The sequence below is a fragment of the Argopecten irradians genome, chromosome 15, assembly GCF_041381155.1.
Source record: "Argopecten irradians isolate NY chromosome 15, Ai_NY, whole genome shotgun sequence".
In the NCBI taxonomy this organism is placed as follows: domain Eukaryota; kingdom Metazoa; phylum Mollusca; class Bivalvia; order Pectinida; family Pectinidae; genus Argopecten; species Argopecten irradians.
Genome location: NC_091148.1, coordinates 6,907,349 through 6,918,736, shown reverse-complemented (window position 1 = coordinate 6,918,736; position 11,388 = coordinate 6,907,349). Strand labels below are relative to the sequence as shown.

General features: G+C 35.4%; 2 protein-coding genes across 2 annotated transcripts; one reads left to right on the top strand and one right to left on the bottom strand.

Moving 5' to 3' along the window:
* Nucleotides 1–2,641: 2,641 nt before the first annotated feature.
* On the bottom strand, nt 2,642–3,480 carry LOC138309662 (uncharacterized). The gene is made up of 2 exons (XM_069250878.1): nt 3,213–3,480; nt 2,642–3,030 (listed from the first exon to the last, which is right to left on the bottom strand). Exons 1-2 carry the CDS (start codon nt 3,478–3,480, stop codon nt 2,642–2,644), a joined length of 657 nt encoding a protein of 218 aa, XP_069106979.1.
* Nucleotides 3,481–7,928: 4,448 nt separating this feature from the next.
* Nucleotides 7,929–11,388, top strand: LOC138308997 (uncharacterized). Its single transcript, XM_069250083.1, has 5 exons — nt 7,929–8,016; nt 9,298–9,368; nt 9,477–9,533; nt 9,687–9,745; nt 10,752–11,388. Exons 2-5 carry the CDS (start codon nt 9,305–9,307, stop codon nt 11,145–11,147), a joined length of 576 nt encoding a protein of 191 aa, XP_069106184.1. The 5' UTR covers nt 7,929–8,016; nt 9,298–9,304; the 3' UTR covers nt 11,148–11,388.

Below are 11,388 nucleotides of genomic sequence, written 5' to 3'. Positions count from 1 at the left end.
TTTGTGCTTCACAGTAAAACACTTTTGTGTACTCGTGTTGTCTGGGCCCAGTTTCACGAACATTCATTACAATTAAAGGAATACATACCTTAGCTTACAATTCTCCCCAGAAAAGCATCACAGATTTCAAGTAAGACACCTTAACTTTTTATGCTTTTCTATGGTGAAATTAAAGTTAAGGAATTAATTCCAATGAAGGAATGTTTGTGAAGCTGATCTGAAGAAGGTTACAGTGCACACAATTTCCTAGCCATCTTACACCACATATACGCCATTAATATACCCTGCTTGTGATCAATGTCATTCTATAAACTTTTTGTCTAACATTTGAAAGTTCTCTCTTAATGTATCCAATAACATTTCATGTCTCAAAACATACTTTGTGTATAATTTGGTACACTTTGATTATCTATTGCAAAGACGTAGATGATATAAGCAAAATTGAATTATTGATATTTTGTAATAAATTGAATACAAGTCTCAGTTTCTACATACATTGAAATGTGTGATTACTTTCAATGTAACTTTTTTATCTTTATATTTATTTATTTATTTTTGTTTATTATACGTGTTTGATATAATATACTTGTTTGTTTGTTCTAATTGTCGTTTGCTACATCACCATATTGAATACACACATGACTGTTGACTAATATGTGTCATGCTTGGTTGCCTCTCGGTTGAAATACCAATATCAGATATTTTACGTTTTGTTTTTGTTTCAATTACACCGGGCGCCGATAACTTGAAATTTGGTGGACAATTTTATGAATAATGATAAGAACCACAGCAAATGTGACCTATAGCCCCAGGGGTTAGTAAGCGATGGTGCGATGGGTACATGGGACCTATGATATTCCTAGCTATGACGATGGTGATCTCGTTAATATCTACAGACTCGGCTGTCTCTCTATGTATATTTTTGATGTCTTGAGTAAAATTTTAGAAAAATGTGTTAATAATACTGTCTAAAGTTCCTTCTCTACAGAAAAAAATGTAAAAACAATCATCTGCATTGTCATCTCCTACTTTAAAATTCTATTATTCTTAATTGTCAAACGGATCACAAACAGTAAATTATAATGATGTCATGCCTGGCTATGAATTTATATTGACATAAGGCACAGTCTTGTAACAGACGACCTGCATATTCATGCACTTAATGAACAAAAATATTCCTCTTTCATATTATGATATCATCATGCATCTTTAGTGAAACCAGCCACCAGGGCCCAGTTGTTCAAAAGATGAGTGTATTTATCTCATTAGTCGTGAGATTTTCATTTTTGTTTTGCTGCTTAGCCTGTGATTATAGCTTCGCTTAAGTAAGCATAATAGAATACTTCAGGATGAATTTTGCTTTAAATAAAATTATTCATATTGATTTGGATGTCGTTAAACTGGGGATTAGCCTTATCAACTTTTTAGCAACTGGAGACAGTTCTCAATGCATTGGTGGTTTTGCATTCTACAGTAGAAAACAGCAATATGGAGAACCGTATAAAAGAATCGATAGGAACAATGAACAAAATGTAAAGGGTTATGAAACTGCATTGTGTTCAGAGCCGAGTACATTGAACCAATGATAATCCGAACACCTTTATTTCAAGCCTAAATCGTCCAGATTGCGAATTTTCCGGACTGACAATTTCTATGTTTTTGGTTCATTTGTAACGTGAACGTTACGTAATCCGATCCCTGACATTTCCGTCCGGATTGCAAAATTTCTGGAGTATCGGCATGTCGGTGGTCCACTGTATTCACATTGAATGTTATTCTCCAGCTGTCATAGGTTTTGTTGCAGAATTGATCTGTGCCAAAATACTTGTACATACTTTTGTTCCTCCGGGTACTCCACCAACAAAACCTGACCTATACGCACTTAAATGATAGGACGTTAAAAGCATAAAACGAAAATAACGTAGGTCTTATTATAATATCTATATGGCCCATTCCAAAGTTTATCTTCGTTTAGCATTTCAATTAAATGGAGGATACATTAAATGTATCAAACTCTTAAAGATACTCCACCGCCGACAGAGCCTAAATGATGTTCATCATTTGAACAATAATTGGTTTTCAATCGTGTATGTATATGTCTAATTAACACAAACAATAATATAAATGATACATTTTGCCTTTGGTGCATGCGCAATCAGAACGTCATTTCGGGATCCAATTAATTATCTTTTTTTTTATCTTGAAGTAAAATTAAAAGCTCAAACTTGTCAATGGTGGTAATGGTGTAAATAAAGTAACTTGAGCAACCGAAGAAAAATACTTAATCGTCTGCTCCGGTTTTTGATAGTCAATACATACCATTTGTCAGCGGTGGAACATCCTTATTTTCCTTTTTATTTTAGCATTGACGAAATATAAATTGATTCGGGGCCAAACATATATACCGAGCGCCGATGAAAGGGCAACACTATTATAATATGCAAAATTTAATGGTAACAAAAAATTAACAGACTGAAAAAATCTGTATTTCATTACAAATATACATTTCGAGAGTCGTTTCCTACCAGTGAGTTAGTCAAAAATTGCCCATGAATGGGGATGAAACAAACGATTCAAAGCTACCCACCAAATTCATTTTCACACTTAATATCCACCATTTACCTCCACACAAGCACGACACCTACGTGGCATGGACTGGCTGAATGTTCCTCCACTCCTCCTGAAGGGTAATTTCAAGTTCACGTCGATTTTGTGGCTGACGTCGTTTCACAGCTTGACCTAACTGGTCCCAAAAGTGTTCAATCGGACTATATTCAGGGGAGAAGGCAGGCCAGGGCAGTGTTTGAATGTTCTGTTGATTAAGGAAGTCTATGGTCAACCTAGCTGAGTGTGCACGAGCATTGTCTTGCTGTAGAATGTCGACTGGGTATGATAACAAGGGTCGTCCTGCGGTCGAAGGATATCCCTCCCTACACCATGACACTGCCACCACCCCAACGGTCACATTCGCGGACGCACGAATCGAAGTAACTCTCTCCCCGCCGTCTCCACACGCGAATTCTACCGTCACTATTACGGAGATGGAAACGGGATTTATCCGTGAACAGTACGATGCCTCCGGGTCCACGTCAGGCGATTTTGACATCGACGTTGTGTCAACATGTTCCCACGGAAGGGTCTAAAGGCTTTCAAACCGGCGCTAAGCAAACGTCGGCGGACAGTAGAAACCGAAATTCGTCTTCCATTGATACCTTTCGTTGTTCTGACCGTTTTGGGGGCAGTTTGGAAGCAGTAACGGAGATGGGTGACCCGGATGTAGTGGTCCTGTCGATCCGATGTCACTCGTTGCCTCCCAGGGCGCGGTCTTTCATTCAGAGAACCTGTTTGAACGTACCGCTGATGAAGTCTCACAATAGTAGAAGGCGAACATCCCATTCTACGCGCAATTTCACGCTGCGAAAGTCCGCCTGCCAGCATACCCATTACTTCGTGACGCTGGTTATCCGTAAGACGTGGCATCGTTTTCCAAACTAAACGGAGTTTTCAAAATCTGAATGTGGAAAACAGTCTTCCTATCCACAAGGACTGTACACGTGCAATGGGTAGACCAAGCGCGCATTTATACCGAGTGCACGTGCAGACAGGTACTTTTTCAACAATCGACCGCTTCACGGCCCGAGAGCAAGTTCAGTCATGCGAATCATTATTGTATACATAGGTAAGGTGCTCAAAGTTTTACATTATGTAATTGTTTGATATGAACAAAAAAAATAATTGAAAAATAATCCATTAAAAAGTGTTGCGTTTTCATCGGCGCTCAGTATATTTATCATATCTTAAAATGAGTCTTAAATGGGGTTTTTTTTTTTTTTTTTAATTTTTACGAGCCTAGACGAGTTTTATTAAGTCTTAAAATGATACGAAGATATGTTTTATCACATAACTACAGCAACCTACAATATGTCAAAATGTGTTGTACAATCCAGCGGAGACTTAATTTTTGTCACGACATCCTCAAATCATGAGGTCACGTTATTCTTTACTACTGTGTTGTCATTACATTAGATGAATTTCGAGCCAATGAAAAATCGCTCAAGGGTATTTTATTGACATATGCAAAAACATTATACAGACGAAGTTACTGGATATCAGGCAGATTATGTGATACATTACTATATGCTTTACTAGTATATCAGGCCCCGATTTCTGGAAATAAACTTTATCAAAAGCTGACCTAAGTCAAAATGTTATACATAAGTTATATGAGGAGAAAAAACTTAAGCTTTGACTTGAGTTTACACCTTTGTTTCGAGAAGTCCGGGCCAGGGCTTCTATGAATGACTTTCATACGCAAACATGGATTTCCAATGCAAATGCTATATCCGCCATTTCAACGTAAATGAATAAACCTTAATATGAATGACTTCATAGGTTGCAACCTAAATTCGGTGTCAATTTCGTATCAACGACACATTATATTCCTAATAGTATTTATGCATGCTATTTCAATTCAAACATTACTTGCTAATCCCCAGATGTTAAACAATGCACTCTTTGAATAAAGGAAAAAATGTAAAACATATTTTCGCATGGTGATATATCTAAAGTGGCATTTAATTTGATATCCTCCAGCATATTTTCTAAAGCAGCACCCCGCAATCATGTGATTGATACGGGGTTTTCCATCAGCTCTGTTGAGTGTACCCGTCACAGATATTAAACCATGCATGAATAAGATCATCTGTATGTATATATAAATAGCTAATGGAAATTTTTAAATGACTCATCGTTTATGACTTTGTTATCATTTGGGTTTGATTATTGATGCGTGTGATATTTCTTTATAATATACAATGTTTTCAATGTTACCTAACCAAAGGAACAGTCAAATCTTTGAGTCGATGTAGTAACGAAAACATAAAGAATTTGAAAGCTGCTAATGAGGGGCACTGGGACATCCTACAAATATGTAAATACGCCGAATGATGTGCCTGTTCTTAAAGTATCCCATCCTCGATACTTCAAGGGTTACTATCACTGACGTTATATCAATCCCTAGACTGCCTCGAACTTGAGGCAATAGAAGGTACAGGTAATTTGGTCTTTTTATGTACATAAATACAATTGTATAATATAAAACGGTACACAGTGGATGACAGTGATGCGTTGAAGTCTGTAATGTCTTCATATGAAGACTCTGCAGGCCGGTGATTTGTCAGTGTCAGTTTTTTCTCTCCTGAACTGCCCTCAGTTTTACTATGAAATAGGGCTGAGTCGACATAACCACAATGAAAGTAACCTCTGGTTGGTCAATAGCCACGCCCCCCCCCACCTCGAGCTGCATCCGGTTTAACTGTGAGATAGTCGAGGGGTCATTGGTAGTAATCCCTGAAGAATCGGGGATGAAAGTACTCACGAAACAATTTATTTAACTTAAACCTAGAGAACCGTTGCTTGAAGACGAGTTTTGTTTAGACAAACAAATGTATATATGTTGCCAAGGTTGGGGCCCCAAAAGATGTAAACAAGGCCAGCTCGTGTACCTGTTCCCAAGGTACCCACGAAACAAATTATTGTACCTGAAGTTTTTTCACGAACATTCCTTATATTTAAGCAATTCCGTAGTTTAAAATTATCCATGGGAAAGCATTACAAATAATAAGGAAAGCTCTTTGACTATCTATTTATATAATATCGGTATTACAAATAAGGCTTGAAGGAAGTTATTTCCAATAGTCTATCAAAGTATACACAAGCAGCAATAGATGACATTAGAAACTTTTCAGTAAAAATAAATAACTCAAGATGTGTAAGCAACCATGCTTATTTATAGCACAATATCAAATCATCAATTAAAATACAACTTAAGATCAGAGTCTTTCTGTCGATCCGCTGGTCGGAATTCAAACGAACTCAAGACCCTGTTTTAAAATGACGTCATTGTCAATACAGCCAATAGATATTCATCAAAAGTATATAATTGACATATCAAACTTAACTTACAACACAGAAACCTCTACTTCCTTTCTTCACAATCGTAGTTTCTCCTTTGATATTATGATGAATAAAGAATTCGTGAGTTCCGCTACCACTAATGATATCTAACGAATTTCCTTTGATATCATATATAGTAACTTTCGCATTTTTCCAAATGGCCTCTCTTTCTTTTGGTAAATAGTCAATTGCTTCCTGTAGCAGTCTGCGCATGCTCCCCGTTTCTTCATTGTCCTCTGAGCCTTCATTACCACAGTATTTAATAATAAGACGCCCTAATTGTCTTTTGTTGATTTCAGTAACTGTTGCTTTATTGTCCTGAAACAGAAAGTATTTGGTATCAATATTTCAATTTAATAGATAAAATGCAAAAGGTTTAGACGACGGGCATTGCCGATAAAAGTCTTTCGTCTTTTCCTCCATTATATTGATAAGAGGGTACAATTTCTTTTTTCATACTTGGTACATAATTGGTACAATTCATTAACAACGTAACATTGTAATATTGCAAAACAAAGTAGAAGTGAATTAAAGATAATGAAAAATCCGCTCCTTCTTCAAAGCCTTTAGTAAATCATATGCCCAGCCTAGATCAATTTGATATATCTCCCTCGCCCACCACTGAGAGAAACAATCGATAGTTCAAACCGAACAAAGACACTATTCTACATCATCAACTGACTCAGGGTTTTCCAGTTACAAAGTCATGTCTATTTTAGGCTATACTTAACAACACATCAGTAGATGAAATCAATACTGTAAAGTACAATGGAATATTTAGTGGTTTTAGTATATAGACATCGTTGTACCATTCTGTATTTATACAGTGAAATATAAATCGGCGTGTCATTGAGAATGCATTGGAATCATTTCCCTATTATAAATTAAGGCACGATAACATGACTTATTTGTTGGTTATTCTATTATTTACATATTTAATATCTAAAAAGCTGAATAAAGGAGACACAAAAAGTCAAAGAGAATATAAAAGGATTTGGAGAGATAAGTTCATTTAAGGACGTGTCATGTTTGCCTAGGGAAACACATAATAATAACATACTGTACACTGTGATTGACTGTGTGACTTTCAAGTTGGACGTCACTCTCTTTGTAGTCAACAAAGGATTTTATGTTGGCCTGTGATCTGTTCAGATTTTTTCATCTGAACTGCCTTCAGTTTTACTATAAGATAGTCCAGAAGAGTAAATATTGTTAAAGATCGGAACCCCTCGGATATCGAGGATGCAGAGAAGGAAGCCACCAATAACATATATTAACAAATATTAGATACGTAGACTGGATTACCTGCCTTAGTATCAATTCTCTCCGCTAGGCTGCGCTCATAAGTACTTAGTTGTATTTTCGGAGCGAAGCCTAGCGGAGAGTAGAAAAACTACGGCAGGCAATCCAGTCTAATTAGATACGTAACCGCACAACGTCGTACCCACATTGTACATATGCTAGCATTACGGGATAATATTGTAAGTTTCAGAAATAAGTTTAAGAAAATGTAGATTTTCGACTCCTACTTCTTTCCAACACCTAAGAAAATATATGTATTCATTGTGTCTATGCGTAGTGTTTATCTTAGCTGTTCTACCAAGTTTCGATGTAGTTGTAGAAAGAGTCGTATAAAATGCCCACAAATTGTCGACACATGTAAGTCCTACCAGCAAAATATAGATCCTACGTCTAAGGCATAATTGATATACATACTTACATTAAAGTTATATTCCTGTTCTGTATCCATTCAAGTAAGGAAATATAACGAACCAAGCTGAAAACTAACGTTCCTGTTTTGAGTTGGCGATGTATTTTTGAGATGGCATCGCTGTGTACAAAATTCCCTAAATATAACTACACGTAATGCGCGATGCTGACTCTCCATAACAGGAAAGCGGTTTTTGCTTCTAAAAATAGTTCTTCTATTAATAACGCAGAGCAATAACGGAATTGAGTATAAATAGATGTATGCAACTAGGAATTTTCAGTGAAATTAAATATATACTATATATTTTCTATTTATCTGAATTCTAGGTAAAGGATTCCGTCTATGAGGTGGTAAGTACGTCTTTTGAGCTTTCTTTGTTCCCCAACTTGTATATCGGATATGCTTTACGATCCACAAAATTTCTGTTACTTACTATGCAAGTTGGATGTGTTTTCCAACAATTTAATGATAAATATAGAGTGCAATCTGTAATGATTTTGGTTTCATTAAAAATCTACTTAAGAAAAAAATTAATTGAGTTAAGGTTACCAACTATTTCGATGTCAGTGATTTCTTCAATTTATCCCATCACTTTTTGTATCGAATTTCTAAAGAGAAAATAAAAGTCAAAATTTTCGAACAGTAATAGCATTTTTATTATTTAAGCATCGGTTGACATATATTGGTTTGTGACATACATTGGGCGTTCAAGCATAGCCGCTGGTGCGCGTTAGCGAACCATGATAGATATCATGTCATCAAATATCTTCATAGGAATATATTTCCATATTGATCAATTTTCAGAATATGTTATATTCTTCAGTGAATTGTCATACTGACGTAAAACCCAGTAATTTCTTGACCTTCTGAACTCTGATTGTTGTATTAGTACCCAGAGCCTAATTGCCAATGTAAATACATGGAAAATACATGTAGGTACTGTGTAGTGGTAATGTGAATATAAAGTTTTAGGTCGTGTTTAAAAGGAGGATTGTCAATTTTGGCCCTTTGGTGGCCATTACCGATAAGCATTATTTTTTGTTTACAGATACCCGGGGGTTAGGACATCATGATATGACCAATGATCATTGGTCATATCATGATGTCCTAACCCCCGGTTATTTGTAAACAAAAAATAATGCTTATCGGTCATGGCGACCAGAGGGCCCAAATTGACACTCCTTCTTTAGACTTTAATCAAATTATATCTTGTCTTTACACTAGATTTCAATAAACATGTATTTTGCTTTCATTGAATACTTTTTAATATATCAATTTAATGTTTAAAGATGCACACCGCCGACGAATGGTATATTTTTGCAATCAAAAAATCACAAACATGGGCACATGCGTCACAAATATTACTTAATTTACACCATACAATATCAAGATACGAAAATTTGTACTAATTAATTGTATCCCGAAAAAATATTCAATAGCGTTCTGTCATAAATAAAATGAAGTACTGATTGCGCATGCACCAAAAGCAAACAAATATTTTATAATTATGTACTTTTGTGTTAATTAGATACATATATACACAATCAAAAATCAATTAATGTTCAAACGATGAATATCATTTTTGCTCTGTCGGTGGTGGAGCATATTAAACTTTTATTTTAATTTATCAGAGAGAAGATGGGCAACCTACTGTCATCACCGATTTATGACAACACTCCGTCTCCAATAAGTAGGCCTACAGGTATGTATAATCCGAATTTGCCACTTATAAAACATATAGCGTTACCCAGCAGTCTCCCGTATCATTGGAACATAATTGTAATATTTTATCTTTTTTTTTTATTTTTAGCACTTGTCCAAAACGCAGTCCCGCAGTATGACAGCACATATTTTTCTGCCAATGCAGGTATGTTTTATCAGAATTCCACTCTACCAAAGCAAGAGTTTGCATGTTTCAAGTCTCAACCTTACGATTGAATAATGGTTGTAAAATTACATACATCTTATATTCAAATTGTTGTAAAATCACATTCATTTAATGTATTTTATTTCTATATAGGAATTGACAATAGTAATGACACTGTGGGCTCAACAATAGATTACAACAGCACTGTGCAGGTAGGCGATTGATTTGGTGTAAAAGAAATGGCTCCGTGTGGCTTGTACATAGTGTCAATCACAGGCAAGAATAATGAGTAATTGCCCTTCTTTGTCTACAATGGCGTCCCATAAAATGTCGTCTCATAGTCCAGGGTTGTAATTTAGGAAAATCGCAAGAAAAGGAAGGGGTAGAGCAATAAATAATGAATTGGAAACTCATGTTTGATTCCTGGTTGGGCACTTTATAGGAATGGATATTTTTCACTGATCTTTCTACACTTATATATGTCATTTGTTTGATATTTGTGTTTAATGAATCTCTGCTCTTTTGATGTGTTTATGTTGTATTTATTCTCGTTAAGACCTGTGCTATCATAGGCTAGCCTCGGGTTGACTAGCCAAACTCTTGCACTCGGGTTATAAAAAGATATCCCTCTCCCTTGACCTGATAAGCATTTGTCACAATATTAAGGGTTTCCATAATAATAATCTAATGTATATTTGTATATTACTTAGTTGCCTTTCCTTGTGGGTATGTTTTGAAAATAACGTATACGTTGTTGTGTTAATGAAAGCAATGCTAGTTTCATTCACAAAATCTGGCAATAATCAATATATAATACAAGAAAAGTTTACTAGAATGATATTAGAATCTACACATCGTTCTAAATCGTACATAATGATTTTGTTTTATTTTTACGATTTCAAACATTAAAAATCATAAGTGGAGCAAATTAATGCGACTAGTTATATAATTTCTGTCTTCTAATGATAAAGAAAATTAAAATTGTAATATGAAAGATTTTGTTCAACATCTTTGTTTCATTTTAGTTCTTATTTGACTAAAGACATTGCATGTAACTTTAACCGAAGTTTGCTGATCCGTGGTTTTTTTCAAATGAAACAAAAAATGGTAATTTGTAAATGTGACAACGACTATTTGATACATTTGAATACCGTATAGGTGACTGTTACCATGTATATTTCATACAATAATTTGATATCCATTTCTTCATGTTTATAGAACCCACAACCGCAAACAGTAAGATTTAGATGTAGGATGATCGATGATCAAGTGATTAACTACATACTTCGCCAATACAACCATCTCCTGACGCCGGACGACCAAGCGATGGGGCGGGAGGCTCAAAGTCTGTGCACAACTGAACTAAATAGTACCATGTCAGACTGTGAATTAGATATTTACCTTACGTGGCTGACAGTTATAGTGGAGGCAGGCAACTGTGCCAATCGAGTCGTTATGCTCAAGAGATATGACGGTGAAATCGAATGGAAGTTCACAAGGCAATCATTCACACAGTGTGTCTACAGCAGTGTAAAATGGGTGGGACGTAAAATGATTGACTTCTTCAATACTAGACTCAGAATTGGTCAGGATAATCGTCTAGCTTTGACTTAAGAAAGAATTGGATATTACAGCATTTGCAATACAATATCAGTACTTGCACCGAATGAAGTAAAATACAAAAATAAATTGTTGATGGTATTAAAATGACCATCTGACATGCAGAAATAAAAAATTAAAAAGTACGTAATTAGTGGTATGTTACAAAGTTATATATAAAAGTGTATCTCAAAAAAATGTATCATGTGTACATTAATTTCGATGAAAAATAAAATAAACGTTGTATAGGTTCGAA